The sequence below is a fragment of the Chanodichthys erythropterus genome, chromosome 5 (genome assembly GCF_024489055.1).
Source record: "Chanodichthys erythropterus isolate Z2021 chromosome 5, ASM2448905v1, whole genome shotgun sequence".
Classification (NCBI taxonomy): Eukaryota; Metazoa; Chordata; class Actinopteri; order Cypriniformes; family Xenocyprididae; genus Chanodichthys; species Chanodichthys erythropterus.
In genome coordinates this window covers 28,907,853-28,929,941 of record NC_090225.1, presented here as the reverse complement: position 1 = coordinate 28,929,941, position 22,089 = coordinate 28,907,853, and the positions used below count along the sequence as shown (strand labels likewise).

The following is a 22,089-nucleotide window of genomic DNA, read 5'->3' as shown; positions in this document are numbered from 1 at the left end:
ATTCACAGGCTTATTAGCAGTCATACACTTCATACACTTCTCTTTTTCAGGCTATAAACTAGGCCTTCTAGGCAAATCTCACATTAAATTTTGATGAATTCATTAAAGCTGCAAGCAGCATTGATCGGGAACTCACATGTTGGTGCTGGTGTGTTTTTGAGCATCCCTATATACCTCTCAACATGCCTGTGAGAAGAGATGTTTTTGATATGTGTGAGTGTAGGAGAGAGGTGTGAGGGAACTGGGTCTAGAGAGTTTTTTTGTAGAGAGAAATTTGCTGAAAACATGTTGAATATGGACAAATACATGATAGAAAAAAATAGAAAGCAGAAAAAGAAAATGGATACTTAAGTGTCTTTGCTCGGTGGACCCATGCAGGTCTTTACCTGAGTAGGTCTTGACACAAGGAAGGCTGATGATGACACATATTCCAATTAAATATATGGCTTATCTAAGCTTGAGAGAATACAGCTGTACACACCTTTATAATTAGCAAAAAAAAAAGGCAATAACATGGGAATGGCTTAAATCGAAACTACTGTGAGACAGATCGACACTTAAGTGCAATAGTTATAATGAGCAATAAAAATAACTGTAACACTTTACTTAAAGCCTTTATGTATAATGTATTAATTATGCCTTGTAACACAGGCCAACACAGGTAATCCCAAATGCTCAGTTCCTTTGTCACTGTCAGACGAAATGATAGAGCAGTGTGATAGGCTAAAATGTTTGTGAAATTAATTTTTATGTAAACAAACATGTATATAAACACAATGGGCAATATATCACGTCACCCAAACTTACCGTGGTCATGTTCACATATTGTGATATAGTATAAGTTGATACATTGATTATCGGGACAGGCCTACACACACTAGTCTAGTGAGCTGAGGTGGTTTTGATTGATTCTGTTTTATGTTTACATAACCTGGCATGTTTACGACAGCTTGCTTGTGAGAGCCCTGTTGAATGTTTTCTGGGTCATCTCTCTGTGTGTGTGTGGATGATGTACACCATGCAAATCCTGGCATGGCCTTTTCATCAGTGTTTTGTTTTTGTTAACTCTCCACCGCTGTCTGCACTCTTTTTGTTGATTAGCTCCCTGTCTTCATTAGAACAGGACCTTAATTAGACCAGTCTTTCCACAAACAATGTCTCGGTGAATATCACACACTTGCATACAGATACACAGTCCTTCACACACTAGCTAAACACTTGACTCTCTGGATAACAAATCAGGGCTCTGCAAACTCTCAGATCATTAATGAGTCGAGAGAGGAGGAGACTTGAAGATGAAGATTTTTTTACACAGAGCACTTCTGCGTAAATTGACTTCTGTTCTGTTTTATTAATTTTAGCAACAATTTCTGCATTTTATACGCACAAATCACTGTAACCCACATACAAAAATTAAAGGTACTGAATGTTAAAAAAAAAAAAAAAAATAATGAAATAAACTATTACTATAAATATGTTGTAGAGAATCTACAAGAATCTAGAAATGCAGTGAAATTAAAGGTTACTTAAATCAAATAACTTTAATTGTAACTGAACTACATACACAAGTTAAACAGTGAGTGAAAGTCTTGGGTGCAGTTCCAAGCAACATAACAGTTTGTGACCGTGATAGAGAGTATAAACAGTAAACATGAGTTACATGTCGATTATAGCACACACACAAAAATCAACAATATACAGATGGTACTCAAACAGAATAAGCTTTTTACCTCCGTAATTTCGGTGGAAAATGAATTTGCTATGGTGCTATAATGTCCATTGTAGTGGACATCAGGCAGAGAGGATGACACATTTTGAAATTCCATTTCAAGTTTCCACACAACGATGTGGAAAAGTTTCAATTTAATGGGAATGGGTTTTTGTGGACAACACAAACAAATGCCTTTTGCCTTCAGATAAAACAACATCTCTTAGGGAGTGTGGGGAGCTTATCATCAACACAGAGCCTCAATCACAGAAACTGCTTTTTGTCCCTCATTCTTGTACACAAGTGTGAATGATCATACATTTCGGGAAAAAAATAGTTTTGCCATATGGCTGAAGCCACAAAGGAAGGAAGCTTCTTCAAAGTTCAACATTGCACGTCATGTCAACACGTCACGTCATTAATAAACGGGGCAAATTAGCACGATAATGCAATTCCAGAATTACGCAGATGAAAAGGCAAGTTTTGCACGTGATGTACTGCTGACGTGTAAATTAAAGAACACAGACGCAGTCAAATAATTTACATAATGACCAAGCAATCTACCACACACACACACACACACACACACACACACACATATACATATATATATATATATATATAATGTATATGTATATGTATATATATATATGTATATAATATGTATATATGTGTGTGTGTGTGTGTGGTAGATTGTGTGGTAGATATATATATATATATATGTATATAAGGTGCTAAAGAGGATGTTTTGTTTTATACATTTTTGCAATATTACTTGAAACTGTCTTTACTAACTGATAAAAGACTATTTATTAGGTGCACTGAAAGGAATAATATTAATATACATCATCTGTGCACGAGGTAGGGCCTTAAAAACATCAGCCAATCGTTTACGCGATCATCGCGTCAACGATTGGCCCTCTGGCTTGTCAATCACTGCCGTGACGTTCCTTGTGAGAGACGTGCGTGGCTGCGCGCTCCAGTAACTTTCCACACTCCACAGGCGCCGCATGCAATGTTTTTTTCAGGAGACAGGAGTAACAACTGCAGATTATGAGTTACCTGCGGTGAGTCCGACATAATGAATCCCCTAACACGACACAGCAAATGCCGGTGGTAAACACTCGTGTTCAATACTCGTGCACGAGTTTTGGGAGGTGTTCCCTTGAGCATGCGCTCATTTCAAAAACTCACTAACAGTCTTTGGTTTCTCAGTTGACGAAAACATCCTCTTTAGCACCTTTAAGGGTGTAACGGTACACATATTTGTACAGAACCGTTTCGATACAGGGCTTTCGGTTCGGTGCACGTGTGTACTGAAGTATTACATTGCAACATTGTAGCCTAATCACCAATAATCGCAATAAGCTCTGCGATTTGTTACTTTTGATAAGAAACAAAGTGTCATCCTTCAAATTCTGTCCACGAAATCACAAAATTTAAACAGAAAAAAATATATAGGCCAACATGGCTTGGCAAATCTTCCTCTGGCATTCCAAAGAAATTAATATGAGTGGAAATTATTTTCTCCCTTCTACCACATGCTCTCTGTGGTGTCTCCTCCTAACAGCAACAATTACAGCCATTTCACAAAATGGGTTAAGACATGCTTTTTTTGGGCATTAAATAATGGTGCGAATATCAGTAAATTGACTAGCGCAAACTAATTTTGCACTGCGTGTCTTTAGTAAATCCCGACAGTATATATTTTTTTTTACACCAAAAGAGGGTTTGCGCTGGCGCAAGCTGTTAGTAAATCTCGCCCTATGTGTTCAGCACAATGCCTTAATATGGAATTGGTTTGAAAAGTGAGCTATGCCTAGGTAAACCTTTAAAGATACTGTTTTAACTGTGAACTTAAAACTATGCAAATAATCCTTACACCAGAGGACCATTCTGTGGCCACCTCTGACGACAACAAACAAAGATTAGCCAATTTGCAAATCCCTCCTGTTTTGGAAGGATTAAATGGTTCTCTCTCAGACAAAGAAAAAAGTTGTTATTGTAAGAAAGAAAGAAAATCTCGCAAAAAACAACAACCAAGCTTATGCCCCCATTTTCAGAATCTTCTCTTCAGGGTTCCTCTATCTGCGTGTACCAGATCTTCTGCACAGACTTCCACCACTCTCCACACACTCATTTATAAAATGTTGAGTAGAAACCATCCTGCATTTGATATTAAGATAATTTCTCAAATGTGCCTACATGTGATTCAGAGATTGAACGTACGCTCAAAAAACTTGTGTATGCCTCTTGGTAAAAAATGTGAAATCTATAAATCGCAAGTGATCTTGAACTTGTGAACAGCTGAATGGTTTCAGATCACACAGATCAAATCTGTGTGTACACATGATTTATAAATGAGTTCCCACTTTACCAAACCTCTTTCTAGAGACCATGCATTAGTGTGAATTGTCAGTATAGGTTTTTCTAATTTGCATTAGATTTTGTTAGTTAATAACAAATAATCATCCAGTGTATTTGTTGTATTCAGAATAAGGTTCTTCACCTTTTTAGTCCAGAGAAACCACAGTTTATCTTTCCTTAATAAGATAACGTGTAACTGCCACAGCAGTGTTAATTTTGGCAGGCATTTTTGATTTAGTCTTAGTCTTTAGCTTAAGACGAAAATGCTTCTTAGTCACATTTTAGTCATTTTAGTCTTTCATATTTTAGTCTAGTTTTAGTCGACGAAAAGTCATCACATTTTTGTCAAGTCTTAGTCATTACTTTTAGTCAAACTACAGTTACCAACATTTAATTTTTTTTTGATAGCTATTTTATATGTAGTCTTTAGACAAAATAGTTATTATAATTTATCTCTTTAGACCAATTCATTTAAGCTTATGAAAAATTTTAATCAAGGTAACACACTGTATTGACATTGCACTATTAGCAGTAGCACTTGTACAATTGTACATATCCTCTTTCAGTGGTTCTCAAACTTTCTAGAGTGTCGTACATCCTGAGGGATTTAACATCCTTCTGTGCACCCTCTCTTTTCCACTTACACTGCAGTTACACATTTCCATTAACGGACAATATTTGCCTTCTTAAATACATTTTTCCAGTGCATTTTTACCTTTATAAATACCTTTGTAAAATAAATAATGCCTTAAATACATTTCTTTTCAAAATGCAATTAATACAATAATGATAAAAACGAAGTGATACTTTGAAATATTACATTAAAACCACCAGTAGGTGGCGGTAAGCCACTGTTTTTATGAGTAAATCATCGAGTCATTCATTCGTTCAGTATCAAAGCAAGCGGCTGTATTTATGAATGAATTATTGAATCATTGGCGATTCGTTCAAAGTCACAGATTCGTTCATGAAACAGCTTGTGTGCTGCTCTGCCGTGGCTTTTGTTGCAAAAATACTGACAATACTGTTTAAAATGTACATCACTTAATATTACCCATTTGTTTGTTGAACTGTATAAAATCAATATTTGGGAAATTATATTAGGGCAATATTCTTTCTGGTATAATATGATCAACATTAAAAACAGTAACTCGCAGAAGGGTATGTTTTTGTATCGAAGAGAGTTTTAATCTTAAATCTACATGCATTCTGTGTCTATATTTGTTCTTCATGATAGTAGTGCTAAATCCCCACTTTCACAAAGGTAACATTATATTGTCGAGAACAGCACTAATGTAGCTTGTGTGGATGCAGTCAGTTTTGACCGCAAAACATGAGGTAATTTGATTTGAATGTCGTGTATATATAACATTTTACCTGCTAGAAATACATGTTATTCATGTTATTTTAAGGTGGAGTAGATTAAAATGAACGGCATTTTTCATGTACGTCTGTTTGAGAACCACTGCTGGATATCAGCCTGCACTTTGGGGCCAGATTTAGTCAATAAACGAGCAGCACAATATAGCCACTTTAATTTCAGTACAAATCTCAAATGAAGAGCGCTGAACTCAAGCTTACTTGTCTGTGTTTTCAGATCATCCGCGCTTCTTCCTCAGTGTAGAGAGAGGGCTCGTGTGTGGGGTTGCCAGATTGCAAAGATAAATTAAAAGTGTTCTTTTAACAGAAAAGCTCTGATAGGGGATTTAAATTCGGCAACTGTAAGCGTGACCGCTCGTAAAGACAGTCTGTATTGTTTTGTCTCCTTTATTCGACAAAAACTAAAAGTGATTTCAGAAGAGTGATTTTGGTAAAGTGTTTAGTCTTTTAGCCACATTTCAGTCTCGTCTTTTTCGTCAATGAACGTGCAGTTTTAGTCACGTTATCGTTAAATGAAATTGGTGTCGTCTCGTCTTAGTCATGGAAAAACAGGTCATTTTTCGTCATAGTTTTCGTTAACGAAATTAACACTGCTATAAAGATAACAATAAAGATAGTTATAAAAATCATTCTAAATATAAAAGTTTAGCAGAGCCACACCTCAAACATAACGATAACGATATAGAGAAACAATATCATTTGGGATCAGCTTTTGAACGATAAAACACTGACAGCCAATCAGAATCCATTCTAATTTAAGGGCTCGCACTTTTAAAATGGCTGACACGTTGCGGAGAAGTTCAGAAGGTCCAGAAAAAGCCACCACTGTTTGACAAGTAAAACCCCCTTTTTTCAAGGGTACTTTAAAGAAAATGGATGTATCGAAAACATTGGAAAACAACCCTCAGAATAAATGGTGAGAAGTATTAAAGGATTAGTTCACTTTCAAATAAACTTTTCCTGATACTTTACTCACCCCCATGTCATCCAAGATGTCCATGTCTTTCTTTCTTCAGTTGAAAAGAAATTAAGGTTTTTGATGAAAACATTCCAGGATTATTCTCCTTATAGTGGACTTCAATGGCCTCCAAATGGTTGAATGTCAAAAAAAAAAAGAAGCTTTAAACGATATCAGACGAGGAATCAGGGTCTTATGTAGCGAAACTATCGGTCATTTTTGAAAAAAAATGTAAATGTATATGCTTTATATAAACAAATGATCGCCTTCTGAGTGCTTCCGCCAAAACCGCAATAAACAGACCGATATCGTTCGTTGGTGTGGACGCAAATATAGTTATCGCTATAGTTATCTTCATAGTTATCATTCTTGTGGTGAATGGGCCTTAAATCTTACATACGAAGGAAATAATTTTAATATATATTTCGGATTACATGTATTTATTTATTTATTTATTGTTTGTTTGTTTGTGCTAAACATTTTACACATAATAAGAAACTTGTGCTTTCTCTCTCAGGCCGGTGCTTTGCATTTCGAGGTGAGCGCGGGAATGATGAACCAGCCATTGAAATGATTAAAGTGTCACATCTGAAGTAAGTAACATAAATGCTTTTCACTCTGGCGCAAACACCTCAGTGAGCACTTAAACACTTTAGTCCCAGTGATTTCCCTCATCAGTGATTAACGGTTAGTGGTGACAAATACGGACATGCACAAACTACTCTCGGGAGTTATTTCCTGAAAGGTGTCTGGGGTGCACTTTCACCGGCTCTGTCAACTTCCTCTCTTCTTTTCTCTCACATTGCAGTTACTTTAACCTAGGGACATCCTGACTGATGTGTCTGATTGTGTAACCTTGCAGTAGAGGGATTTTATTTATTGTTTGCCATTATTTCAAAGCTTTCACCTTTATCACTTTCCAAACTGCAGTTTGAAACCGTTCAGTCAAGCATGAGTGAGTCAGTGTCTGCTGGTTATCAGCGAACCCTAAAGACACCTTTTCACTCTTTACAACAAATGACAGACAATATTGATTTCCATTGGAGAGTCTCACGGTGACTCTGTAGTGTGCCGACTGTCTGTGAATGTGAATTTTTAGGTCCATTTTGAACTTCAAATTGAAATATTTACACCATATGCAACCCTTACAAATGGATGTGTTGTGTTCCAACAAGGCTATGACAAGGTGAAAATGACCCATAATTGTTTCCTAAACCCTAAAATCCTGCTACTGACAAGTTATAGCTGTCATTAACGTTTGCAGTGCAAAATTTAACTAGAAAGGTAAATATAACTATCAGGTATTTTAGCTACGATTATTATATCTAGCCCACTTTAAATAAGACACAGATGAAGTAGTACGGTAAGGTTACATTTATGTCATTGAATTTTTGAGAGAGAGTTTGTGCGTGTGTGAATTACCTGAGTTTGTTTGAAATCTCTGAATCGCTACATTATATTTCTCAACAACGATGGAGTAACGTAGTAAATATTGAAGCTGTGAGTTTAATTACTTCTAAAACAGCAATGTTACTCCCTTGTTGCTGAGAAATCCAATGTAATATAATATAATAATAATAATAATCCTTACATTTATATAGCGCTTTTCTGGGCACTCAAAGTGCTTTACATATTGAAGGGGGAATCTCCTCAACCACCACCAATGTGCAGCATCCACCTGGATGATGCGACGGCAGCCATATTGCGCCAGTACGCCCACCACACACCAGCTTATTGGTAGAGAGGAGACAGAGTGAGGAAGCCAATCAGTGTATAGGGATGATTAGGAGGCCATGATGGACAGAGGCCAATGGGCAAGTTTGGCCAGGATGTCGGGGTTACACCCCTACTCTTTTCGAAGGACATCTTGGGATTTTTAATGACCACAGAGAGTCAGGACCTCGGTTTAACGTCTCATCCGAAGGACGGTGCTTTTTGACAGTATAATGTCCCCATCACTATACTGGGGTGTTAGGACCCACACAGACCACAGGGTGAGCACCCCCTGCTGGCCTCACTAACACCTCTTCCAGAAGCAACCTAGTTTTCCCAGGAGGTCTCCCATCCAGGTACTAACCAGGCTCAGCCCTGCTTAGCTTCAGTGGGCAACCAGTCTTGGGCTACAGGGTGATATGGCTGCTGTAATGCAATGTAGCAAATTAGCAGAAAACCTATTTTGTTAATAAATGTTACGGGGCAGCATTGACAACATGTTTCTGTGCTCCTGGATGTGTCTTTCCTGATCTCTATTGATATGTTTGTGTGTGTGTGTGTGTGTGTGTGGGGTCCTGGTTGTGGGCGCAAGATATACCCTCAAGGATGGCAATACCAGAAATTTTTGACCTTGTGAGGATTTTTTTGGTCCCCATGAGGAAAACAGCTCATAAATCATATTACATTTTGTTTTTGGAAACACGGGGCATGGACACCCAATAAATATATTGACTGGAACTACCTCTGCTTTTCAGAGTTTTACACCTTCCAGCCAGTCAGAATTACGTATTCAGACAGACCTTGGTATAAGGGTACCTATTCATTCATTATTCATGTGTCCCACCACAGTCAATAAACAGAGAGTAAATGCTTGCACTCTGATAGGCACATACAGAAACACAGCGACCTCACAAACAAATCAAAAGTTGTTTTTGTCAATAGGTGTAAATTATGAGTGAAAAGGCAACTGCATTTCCATCCCTAGTGTCAGACTCTGTGTATATTAAAAAACTATAGATATAGAAAGACAGTTCACTCCTATTAGTTATGAATGGGAGAAACTGCAACACGCAATATGATGGAATGTGTCCCGCCTTATAAGTAAAAGAACCAATCACTGATTGTCGTTGCGTCACTGCAGCTCCGGTTTCCACAGAAACCTGAGACTCGCGCTTAGAACTGCACATGTGCATTGGCTCGTCTAGCCTAAAAAATAAGCTTTTTTTAATGCTATTTGAGCATAAGAAACAACATATATGGGACAGTTCATGTCAGATTTTGTTACAGATTTGAAATATGTTATTTAATTGTGAGTTTACCAAGCAGTTTATGAGATTTCAGGATTCTCTCATTCAAATAGATAGGACTTAGTCTTGGATGCCCAAAATAGCTGCCCGGAGGCATTGCAAATATGGCCGCAGAGTGAACAGACTTTCCTTGAAAGGGACTTTGGTATAGTTTGTAGAGTATCAAGTGCCAGCATGTAGACAATGAATGAAACCTGTTTGGAAATCATCACTATTTTTGGAGCACCCGGAGGAAACCCACACAGGGAGAACATGGAAATGCTACACAGAATGGCCTCCTGGCTCAAACCAGAGACCTTCTTGCTTTGAGACAACCGTTCTACCCACTGAGCCACTGGTCAATCAGTTAATCAATGCTAACTTTTCTGAAGCCAGATTATGAAACCGTTTACTGTAGGATTCCAAAACGTTTGATATGCTTACTTTTAATGTAGGATACACTTTTTGATCTAAAGAAACATTTCAGGTGTAGACCTGAGGACGAAGTAACCGTATGTGTACGTGGTCTTCTTTAGGCAGTACCTGGTGGTGGTGTTCAGAGATAAACCTCTGGAACTCTGGGATGTCCGCACAGGAACCTTGCTGCGTGAGATGGCCAAGAACTTCCCTGCTGTCACTGCTCTGGTACTGTATCAAACTCACAATGTGCTTTATATTGCTTATAACTTTTATGTAGCAATCCATCTAGATCACTTTTTGTACTTTTTAAAGGGTTAGTTCATCCAAAAATGAAAATCCTATCATTATTACTCACCCATGTCGTTCCAAACACATAAGGCCTTCGTGCATTTTCTGAAAACAAATTAAGATATTTTTGATGAAATCTGAGAGATTTCTGTCCCTTCATAGACTGTCTTCGCAACCGAAACTTCATGACATCAAAACATGTTTCAAAAAGTTCATAAAGAGATTGTAAAACTAATCTATATGAATTGAGTTGCTTAGTCCAAATTTTCTGAAGAGACTTGATTGCTTACGAACTCTTTGTGAACTTTTTGAAGCATCAAAGTTTCAACTGCCTAGCTGTCAATGGAGGGACAGAAATCTCTCAGATTTCATCAAAAATATTTCATTTGTGTTCCGAAGATGAATGAAGGTCTTACAGGTGTGGAACGACATGAGGGTGAGTAATTAATGACAGATTCTTTTTCATTTTCGGGTGAACTAACCCTTTAAGTATGTAGTTTTATTCCAAGTTCTTAAACAGAGAGATTATTCTGAATCTTTTTCAGCAAAGAGGCTGGCTTCATCAACACACAGACTCATTGAAGGGCAAAGTCGCTGTGTGGTTCTGACTGCAGTAAACATTGTAATGGCGCCACCAGCGATGACTCTCAAATAACCCCAGCAAAAACCTTAGTAATAAATGCATTTTCTCTCCTGGCAACCTCTCTGGTAGCTCATTTGCATCTTGATTACTTCCTATGGGTTAAATATGTGCCAGTGACTTCTAGTGATCAGAAATTAGAGTTTGAGGTGCTTTTAAAGCACAGTAAAATCTAGGTAGCACTTGGCCGACGTAGGAAAATTGGGTAATGTTTGAGCCGGTATGCCTCACAGAATCCAAAGAGACCACTTTCATGATTCTACGCAAAAGGTTTTTTAAAATGATAAGAAAAATAAACTTTTTGTCATATTTCGTGATCAGATGGTGGTCCTTTTCCAAAACTGGTGATAACACATACCAAGTTTCATGAAGTTATATTTACCGTTATATTTGTTGTTGCGTTAGCCCTTTAACATTCAACCAAAAAAAGCCAATAAAAAATAATAATACACCCCAGGTGAATTGGGAAAAGAACATTTAACTAATAGATATCACCATACTTGATTAGAGAAAGGATTTTGCATGTCTTTTTATCTCTCCATAAAGCAGAACATTTCCACCACCTAAAATGTTGTATAAAATCGGACAAATTATATATGAGCAGACACCTCTGTAAAAACCTTTAGAATATAAAATAAAACTGCAAAGGCAATACTGCATGAATATACCTGTACCTGTGTAACATTTATGATATTTAAATTTTAAATCCAATAGTTTTTTTTGTTTTTTTTACTATGTCTGCTTGAGGGGAAATATATATATATTAAAGCAGATATAGTAAAAAACAAAACAAATGGATGTATATAAAATAAATACACACATACACATGGCATCCTCATAAACCACTTATTGCTATCTCCACATACATTTGTATGCTTCTTCAGAATCATTTGTTGTATATTCTAATTTTGTGAAATTCTGAGGTTTTGTTTAGGAATTACAGGCTTCGCAATTGAACCACTGATACTACTAATAATATTTATCCTAACAAAAACAATAAGGTTCATGACCAAATGCGAATGATCAAATGCAGTTTATGACCCATTTAGAGAAATTGAATTTTCTCCGCAACCATGTGTGTTTTTGAGCATTTGCTTACTATCTGTGCAGTGACTCATGATAACTTTATTTGTGTGTAAACAGGAGTGGTCTCCTTCACATAACCTGAAAAGTCTGAAGAAAAAGCAGATTGCTGCACGCGAGGCCATGGCCAGACAGACCACCCTCGCTGATGCAGAGCAGAGCAGTGTGGAGTCCTCTGTTATCAGGTCTGACTGACCCAAAATTAACATTTTCATCATTTACTCTTCTTCTTCTTCTTCTTGTTCATTTTTCAGGAGAACACACAAAAAGATTTCTTGAACAATGAAAATATGCATTGACCAAGCTCTCAAATCTACATAAAAAAAACTATATAACTCCTGAACTATATTACAAAACTTCTGAAGACAGAGAGATCAATAATTAATTTGACAAATACTTTTGACCATTTCTGATCTCTACACTGAAATTTAAGTTGTTATTCAATGAAAATCTTCCTCTCTGCTGCAGCTTAAATGTTTTTTGCGCTTATGCACATTCAGACTTGAAGATGCATTGCACAGTGTTTGATGACAAATAACATTGGTTCTCATGTGACCAGTTGCACCATGGCAAGTTTGAATATACTGAAGTATGACTGAGATTACAGAGGAGGAGAATATTTGTGAACTTAAATTTAAAAGCATGACTTCAGAACACAATAAGAAATCTAGCATGTCGTCCGGCCTGCATTTATTAAACGTTTTGCACTTCTTTTTATCATTTTAAAGCTCTAGAGTTCACTGTTGTTGAATAGAAAAGGGAGGACAGTATGTTCTTCAGCATTTCTTATTTTGTGTTTCATGGAAGGAATTAAGTAATACAGGTTTGGAATTACATGATGGATAAATTATAGATTTTTTACATTGTTTATTTTTATTTTTTTTTTATTTTTTTTTAAAGAGTCTAGCATTAGCTATGTTTCCATCCAAAGTTGCATATTTAACTTATGCACAAATTTTGAATATCGCATAAAACATTTGCAAATAAAGCAGCAGGTCAAAGAGAACAAAAAGGTCACTTCCTGATACACTGGCGCTAAATATCATTGAGAAAAATTGAAGTTTCTGCAATAGAATCCACTGAATATAATAATTTTCATATATAATAAATTACTTGTGCCTCAGAGCGTGCAGATGAAACCCAATAAACACTGTAATTTTATCTTGCATTTAGATGCTGGTGTTTGCGAACGCAATCGTGTGAGGCGCTTCTGGGAGGGAATTAAACCGCACCACTTTAACAATGGACTTTGCTCAGGCATTACAGAATGACCAAAACAGCATTTCAGATGCTGTGCAACGAGATCGGTCCACTGGTTGGTCCAGTTATGCCGTCCCATTGCAAAGTCACATGTCTTTTTTGATGCACATCAAGGAATCTATACAGTAAAAGTGTTTCCATCGTAGCTTATGCGCATGTTTTCGTGTCGCATAAAAAATATATCCTAGTATTTGAGTGCATAAGCTTTTTTATGCACGTTTTTAGAATTTATGCGCATCTTGGTGTTTCCATCCAGCGTTTTTTTTTTTAAATTTTTTTTATGCGATATCCCAAAATGTGCATAATAATTGGTGGATGGAAAATGCTATTGATTCACTAATTATTGGTAAACTGGTACTTTGGTACTGCACTTCACAGACTCCAGTCTAAGTGGTTTGATGTTTCATTCATAACTCATAACAGCTCTCTGTTGCTGTCTGTCAGTATGTTGCAGGATGCTGAGAGTAAGTCTGAAATGAGTCAGGGCATATCGGCTCGAGAACACTTCGTGTTTACTGACACAGACGGCCAGGTCTATCACATCACCGTGGAAGGCAACACCGTGAAAGATGGGGCACGTATTCCACCTGATGTGAGTGTCCTTTTGTGTTTTGCATCTTTTGTATGCGTCTGACACCCAGTAATCTTGTTGCATTGGGCCTGCCGCACGTGATCTTGAAGCTTGTTTACCATTTGCTGGGCCACATTCATGCTGAATATAGGACATTGTCACCAAAACTTAAAGAAAAATCTGAAACAAATTACCTGCTCTATATTAAAGGTGCAGTATGTAATATTGACAGCTAGCGATTGAAATGGGTACTGCAGTCCAAATTCAAAATATTGGGGAGGGTTGTTTCTCCTGCCGATTCATGTACAGTCAGTTGTTCTTTGTCTATGTGTCAGTAAATCAAACCAGTGACTAAACTCAACTTCACATTGTTTCTCGTAGTTGAATGAAAATAATCTGTTATTTAAATAGTATAGTGATTAAATAATATATAGAGAAAGCAATCAAAGAACGCTCCCTTTACAATCGCTGGAGCTGTCAATCAAACAGCAGTGACTGAGTTCTGGACTCGCGCCAAAACTCCTGTTATATTCAGCGAATCTCTTAGTTACATTGTGTTTGCACTGTTGGTTATGATGAAAGCATTCATTAGTGTGCAGAAATTGAGTTGCAATGATGAGATCACTGCTTTCATGCACTCAACAACATCTGTGATTGACTACAATCTTCATCACTGCAACCTTTCACAATCTAAATCTAATGCACCTCTTTTTATGATTAGTTAACCTTGAGAGCTGTAATAGTAAAAATGTGCTAAAAGTTTCTGAGAGAGTAATACTTAGCTATTTCATTTGGAAGTATGTCAGCCACTCACAGCAGTGGGTATTGACACTGAAGTCTCTCAGCAGACACGCCCCTTAAAACAGAGCGTTCAAATAAGAGGGCTAAACACAGGGTAAAATCTTTCATTTCTAAATTATGACCATTTTTAATGTAAAAAGCATACTAACATTATAAATGCACCTGAGGAAACATTATAAAACAATGCAGTTCATGACCCCTTTAATACATAAACTTTTTATTTGTGTATTCTTATCCTATCACTCCAGTATCAGTCATACATGAAGAAAGCAGAATCTGTTTTCAGTCCTGGAGTTCTGGAGATGGAATATCCTGGATATAGCTGTACATACTCTTCTGTATGGAACAAAGGAGTTTTGAAACGTTTCCTCCCAATGTTTTGTATAAAATCTGCCATTTCAAACTTTTGAGATGAAAGAGGATATGAAGAGAAAATTGCTCCCTTCCTCATCCTCATTATCCTTTTATCTCCTGCAGGGCTTTTTTCACAAGCCACAATGGTTATTTCTGATCGGTTCTTCAGATCCTTTTCAATGTTCGTATTTTGAGTTTGTAAGCAACCTATATCTGTCTTCAGCGTAATCAGTGACACGTGAACTCATAGTCTTGGTTTCATCTGTTCTTTTAATGTTTTGTATTAATTCTGTTAATTCAGTTGTAATTTTTTATAAATTATCTAAAATATTGGAAAATTAGGAAAATATTCAACAAGGAAGGAAAAAAGGAGATAGTGAATATGTGAAATTAAGTCACTTGTCCTTTGGGGGATATTTTCAGTTGAAAAATTCAGTTGAAATCACAATATTAGCAATAATAACAACATAATATGGGACAGACCCTTAGCCATCTTCACATCTTGAGTTCTGTATTTTTTGGATCTGTTGGCACTCTATATGTTTTAATTTGGAGTTTAACTTTGTGTTTCTTCAACCTTTTTTTTAAATGCAACATTGTGACAACTATATTGGTGTCGTGGCATATGTCCTGGGTCTTTTATGCAAGAATCTAAAGCTCTTTTACTGTCTTTCAGGGCAGTATGGGGAGTATTGCCTGCATTGCATGGAAAGGAGACACTCTAGTTCTGGGAGATGTAGATGGAAACCTCAATTTTTGGGACCTAAAGGCCCGTCTTTCAAGGTAAAAATGTACATATCAAACATGTCTCCAGGCATGTATGTGTGTAAACGGATTTAATTCCAAAACTTGGTGAACTAGTTTCTTAGCCAGACACATCATCAGAGTCTGAGTTGGAAAATACAATTGTGTGCATCACACACTCAAGTTGCTTTTACTGTGTTGATAAAATGACACACTCATTTATATTTTTCAGAGGTGTACCTACACACCGGGGATGGGTGAAGAAGATTCGTTTTGCTCCAGGCAAAGGCAACCAAAAGCTCTTGGTGATGTACACAGATGGAGCTGAGGTCTGGGATACCAAAGAGGTGTGTGTGTGTGTGTGTGTGTGTGTGGTATTTATTTAGAAAAAGCATCACTACTTCATTTTTGCAGATACAGAAGCACCACTGCTTCATTTTGCTTCAAGTCCCTTTGAAGCAAGTCCGCTCTGCCGCCAGTTCTCCTAAGCAGCCATTTTCTATCTAGACAACAGTCATACAACTAAAGTGTAAACATATTTAATAGCATGATTTGAATCAATAATATAATCAGTCAAAACTAAATTTTGCTTCTTTAGCAGAAATAGTTCAGCTGATGCACATGCACATTTCACACCAATTAGATAAGGAGTAAGTTAACTATTGATGTGATTGGCTGTTTCAATTGAGAGGTGGGACTTCCTTTTCTGTGGCAACTACATTCTCTCATTCATTAATTTTTCTACAAGTGGTCTGCCTCATCCTACTTAGTGCTGTCTCTGATCTTTTGCTATAAATAGAGATGAAATCACACTGCCTTACGGCTCCTACAGTAAAATAACCCATTTAACAATTCCACTGTTAATAGTAGGTCTGTCTTGAAAGGTTTATATGTGATTTCTCTTATTGAGAAAAGGAACCAGATTTGTACTTTCAGAGCTGTACTCTATTGGTATGCAGCCTTGGCCGAAAGTATTGGCAGTGATATAAATTTTGTCTATTGCACAGTTTGCTGCTTCAGTAATTGTAGATTTATTTTTTCACCTTGTTTCAATGGTATACTGGAAAACAATAAGCATTTCATCATTTTTAAAGGCTTTTATTGGCAAAAACGGCAGTAAATGTAAAGAGTCAATATTTACAGTGTTGACCCTTCTTCATAACCTCTGCAATTCACTCTGACATGCTGGATATCAGCTTCTGGGCCAAATCCTGACTGATGGCCAGCCTTATCAGTGCTCAGAGTTGATTGCAATTTGTAGACTTCTGCTTGTCCACTCACCTTTTGAGGATTGACCACAGGTTCTCAATGGGATTAAGATCCAGGGAGTTGCCTGGCCATGGATCCAAAATGTAATTATCTCCGAGCCACTTGATTATCTCATTTGCCATTTAACATGGAGCTCCATCATGCTGGACAATGCACAACTCATCACCAAATTGCTCCTGGATTGTTGGGAGAAGTTGCTCTTGCAGGACGTTTTGATACTGTTCTTTATTCATGGCAGTGAATTGTATAAGAGCCACTCCCGTGGATGAAAAGCAACCCACACATGGATGATTTCAGGATGTTTCACTGTTGGCACAACACAGCACTCATAGTAGCGTTCACCTTTTCTTCTCTGAGCAATCGATTTTTCAGATGTCTCAAACAGTCAGAAGGGGGCTTCATCAGGAAAATTAACTTTTCGGCTGTCCAATCCTTGTACTTGCTGCGGAATTTCAGTCTGTCCTTGATGTTTTTTCTTGGAGAGAAGTGGCTTCTTTTCTGCCTTTATTGACACCAGGCTGTTGTCCAAAGTCTTGGCCTCACTGTACAGATGCATCACTTGCTCCTGCTGCCGATACTGATAAAGCTCTGCACTGGTGGTGACACGATTTCTTAGAGGATTCTTTAGGAGGAGACGGACGTGGCTCTTTCTGGACACTCAGGGACATCCTGAAGCCTTCTTCACTGCAGCTGAATCTCTCTCCTTGAGGTTCTTGATGATCCGGTAAATGGTTCTTCCAGGTGCAATATTCATTGAAGCAATTTCAATGCAAATTGATTGTGGCTGCACATCTTTCTTTAGAGGTAACAATTGCTAACACAAGAACATAATGATTGAAAGCACTTCTTCCCTACTTTTATATCAATCAGTTTGCTCTTTTAATACAATCAGAATGATAGAGTGATTTCTCCTGACTAGTACTTCTTTAACTTTCCCCATGTGCTGATGATTTGATTAGTGAAATGATGTTAGGTAGTCATTTTGTACCAGAAACAGTGAAATTTATTTTTTTGTATTTTTTATTTTTATTTTTTTGGCCAATGAAGCTTTTTGCATTTATTTAAAATGCATCTGATCACTCTGCACAATAATCTAGAAACAATGTGAATCAACATCACAACAACTGAAGTTGCCAACTTTGGAGAAACAGAATTTGTCACTGCCAGAACTTTTGGCCACGGCTATACAACCATGCTTTTATAAAGCACATTTGACTCAAATAACTAGGCCAGAGTGTTGTGTGTGCAACTTGGTCCAAGAGACATTTACGTTAACTCAACTTACGTTAACTCCTGCGTTCTTTAGAACAATTGTGGTAGATTTGCGGACCCAAATGATATAGGGCCCTATTTTAATGACCTAAGCACATGGTCTAAAGCGCATAGTGCAAGTGCACTTAGGGCATGTCCGAATCCACTTGTCGGTGCAAATGGTTGATGCGGCCGGTGCATTGTATAAAAGGGTTGTCCCTATTCTCTTAATGAGTGATGGGTTTGTTTTGGGCGTAATGCGCAATAAACCAACCAGGCTCGTCTCCCATTCCCTTCAAAAGCCAGGTGCGCTCACACCATGGCGGATTCGTGATTTACAAGGTGGAGTTTTCAAGTGGGAAAACTGAATGCATCTATAGTGAGGAAACGGAAAAATCTATGGGAAAAGGCTTATCTTTATGCACACAATAATAATATTTTACATTGTAATCCTTTTAATTTTAACATTTGGCATGTTTTTGTGCTTCTGCGCTTCACTGTGTGTATAATAAGCAGAGTGTATGTGCGTTGTGCACCCGTATAGGTGCATATTACAAACGTGCTGTTTAAATAAAAATACAAATATTGCGCCATTGACTTTAGATCACGTTTCATTTGGTCAATGGTGCGGTTGTTTTCAGTTGCCTCAAAATAGTAACGCGCCAATAATGCACCTGAACACACCTTGTTTTCAGACCAGCGCGCACATGAGTGAACAAATGGTTGCAAATGCATTTGCTATGTAAACAACGTGGCGCATGATGTGAAAATGACTGCTTCGGGCTGAAGCTATCAAAAAACACTGGTGCCGCATTGCTCCAGAAGTACATTAGGGCCCATTATGTGACCAGAGACCTGCGAGGGAGGGGGAAGCAGTCCAACTCTGGTTCGGACCAAGAAAGCGAACCAAGTGTGAAAGCACCCTCAAAAAAGCTGATTTAACACATTTAACTTTTTCAAGAGATTTTGACAGAATACAAGGTTTATATCCTGGGAAACTCTGAATTGTGTTTGTAGTTCTATTATATGCACAACAGTTACAGTATTTGCAGTCCTGAAGTCTAATTGGATGAGAAGCCTTTCAAGAGTCTTTTTTTACTGTCTGTATTTTTCTTTAAAGATAATGCTGTCACATACTTGTACAGGTGCAGATGGTGAGCAGCATTAGAGTGGGGCGGAACGTGAATTATAGGATTCTGGATATCGACTGGTGTACGTCAGATAAAGTGGTGCTGGCATCAGATGATGGCTGCGTGAGAGTGCTGGAGATGGCCATGAAGTCTGCCAGTTACAGAATGGATGAGCAGGACCTGACAGGTGAGTGTTTTTTGCTGAAAAATGTCACAGGTTTAAAAACTGGTAAAGGTCCTAAAATCGATTTCATTTATTTTTTGCTAAATGTATTTTATTTTGTTTTAACTTTGGGGAGAAGTATGATCCAAGGGACCTGGGCAGGTTCTTGACTGTTCTTGTGAGATTCAGCCATTAATGGCGGTCCTGCAGATTTGCTTTATACAACATTAGGAAGACCAGAGCCTTCCTGTCGTAGCATTCCATCCTTGTTCAAGCTCTTGTTCTATCCAGACTGGACTATTGTAATGCTCTCTTCGCAGCCCTTCCAGCACGCACTGTCAAACCTCTGCAACTGATCCAGAATGCGGCAGCAGGAGTGGTCTCTAATGAGCCGAAGAGAGCGCACGTCACACCTCTCTTCATCAATTTACACGGGTTGCCAATTGCTGCTTAACCAGTTTTAAGTGTTTGCTGCTAAAAAAGCTTTTTTGTTTCATCTGACCATAGAACCAATTCCGTTTGAAGTTCCAGTAGTGTCAGTTACTTTTCAAATGTTCAATGGTCAGATGAAACAAAAAAAAAATTGCTTTTTTAGCAGCAAACAGTCAAGATGGGTTTGGTGCACACAAGGGTAAAAAGTACCCCATGTGTACAATGAAATATACTGCTGGATCTTTAATGTTGTGGGCCTATTTTTCTGCTGGAGGTCCTCCACATCTTGTTCAGATACATGGCATCATGGATTCTATCAAATACCAACAGATAAAAATCAAAATTTGTGATTGGATCTTCCATCAGGACAATGATCCAAAACAAACATCAAAACCAACACAAAAATGGGTCACTGAACACAAAACCAAGCTTCTGCCATGGTCTTCCCAGTCCCCCGACCTGAACCCTAAAGAAAATGAGTGGAGTGAACTGAAGAGAAGAAGCACCAACATGGAGCTGGAATCTGAAGGATCTGGAGAGATTCTGCATGAAGGTCTCTGATCTCTCCTCAGGTGTTCTCCAAACTCATCAGGCATTATAGAAGAAGACTCAGAGCTGTTATCTTGGGAAAAGGATGTTGCAAAAAGTACTGAATAAAAGGGTATGATTAATTGTGAGCAGTGTGTATTATAGAAAAACATTTATCTGATAATGAGATTTTCCCCCCATTTAAAATTATTATTCTCCAATGAAAGGTTGGATTTTTGTAAATTTTTTAAATAAAAGATCAAAAGTATCAACGATGCAGATTTATTTCCACAGCCTTCTTTGGTCATATTTACCAAGGATATGAATAATTTTGAGCATGATATATATATACATCTATTTTTTAATTTTTAATTAAATAACAAGCAAACAAAACAAAAACCTTGCTACGTGTACTGTGACAGACTCACTAGGACTAGTCACAGCACAAACATGTTGTTGCTCTATTGTTGGTTTAACTGCTTCTATTTGGTTTCCTCATTTGTAAGTCTTTTTGGATAAAAATGTCTGCTAAATGATTGAATGTAATTTCATGTCTAGAAAAGGCAAATTTTAGGGTTTGTCTACAACAGTTATAATTAGTGCTGTCATATTTGTTTAAAAAAATTAACCAATTAGTCACACTTTCTTCTGTTGTAAGACTGATATTGGACTATCTGGACCGAGAAAGGGCTACTCTTTGAGAAAACGAAGGAAATTAACATTTGAAATCTCTCTTGCAAAATTAGCATCCCCATCCGAGATGCAATCACACCTCAGCATTGCCTTAATCTACATTTCCCTTCCTTCACCCCCCTCTTCCCCCATCTCTTCTCTCTACATGCAGAGATGACCTGAAATTCACCCAAAATCTATATGGTTTAATGTGAACAGTTATCATGCAACATTATACATGTTTGGTATCATTTGAAATGTCTAAATTCAAGGTCATAATAAAATGAAGTCAGATAAACGTTTAATTGGAATTAAACTATTTTGCCACACTGAAAAGACTGAACGCGCAAAAAAACTTTCCCCGCCCGGTGGGAAACCGCCGTTGGGCCGATTGGGCGGGCCTTACACTGTAATCGCGAATAATCTCATCTAACATTAAAATTTGTAATATATTTTCATATTGTAATAATTTCACATTGATTCTCCAAATTAATGTAGAAACAACATAAATACGATATATTTTAAAGGTGCCCTAGAATCAAAAATTGAATTTATCTTGGCATAGTTGAATAACAAGAGTTCAGAGTCTCAAACTCCATTGTTTCCTCCTCCTTATATAAATCTCATTTGTTTAAAAGACCACCAAAGAACAGGCGAATCTCAACATAACACTGACTGTTACGTAACAGTCGGGATCATTAATATGTACGCCCCCAATATTTGCATATGCCAGCTCATGTTCAAGGCATTACACAAGGGCAGCCAGTATTAACGTCTGGATCTGTGCACAGCTGAATCATCAGACTAGGTAAGCAAGCAAGAACAACAGCGAAAAATGTCAGATGGAGCAATAATAACTGACATGATCCATGATATCATGATATTTTTAGTGATATTTGTAAATTGTCTTTCTAAATGTTTCGTTAGCATGTTGCTAATTTACTGTTAAATGTGGTTAAAGTTACCATCGTTTCTTACTGTATTCACGGAGACAAGACTGTCGTTATTTTCATTTTTAAACACTTGCAGTCTGTATAATTCATAAACACAACTTCATTCTTTATAAATCTC

The 22,089-nt window shown here is 37.5% G+C and overlaps 1 protein-coding gene across 2 annotated transcripts in view; it reads left to right on the top strand.

Moving 5' to 3' along the window:
- wdr11 (WD repeat domain 11) overlaps positions 1-22,089 on the top strand; it is a 108,279-nt gene that overhangs the window by 65,881 nt on the left and 20,309 nt on the right. For both annotated transcript variants that reach the window (XM_067386819.1, XM_067386818.1), the window contains exons 13-19: positions 6,931-7,006; positions 9,949-10,057; positions 11,904-12,028; positions 13,548-13,695; positions 15,506-15,612; positions 15,806-15,920; positions 19,239-19,410. In XM_067386819.1, the coding sequence (XP_067242920.1) occupies positions 6,931-7,006; positions 9,949-10,057; positions 11,904-12,028; positions 13,548-13,695; positions 15,506-15,612; positions 15,806-15,920; positions 19,239-19,410 (852 nt within the window). The remainder of the gene's footprint in view (positions 1-6,930; positions 7,007-9,948; positions 10,058-11,903; positions 12,029-13,547; positions 13,696-15,505; positions 15,613-15,805; positions 15,921-19,238; positions 19,411-22,089) is intronic.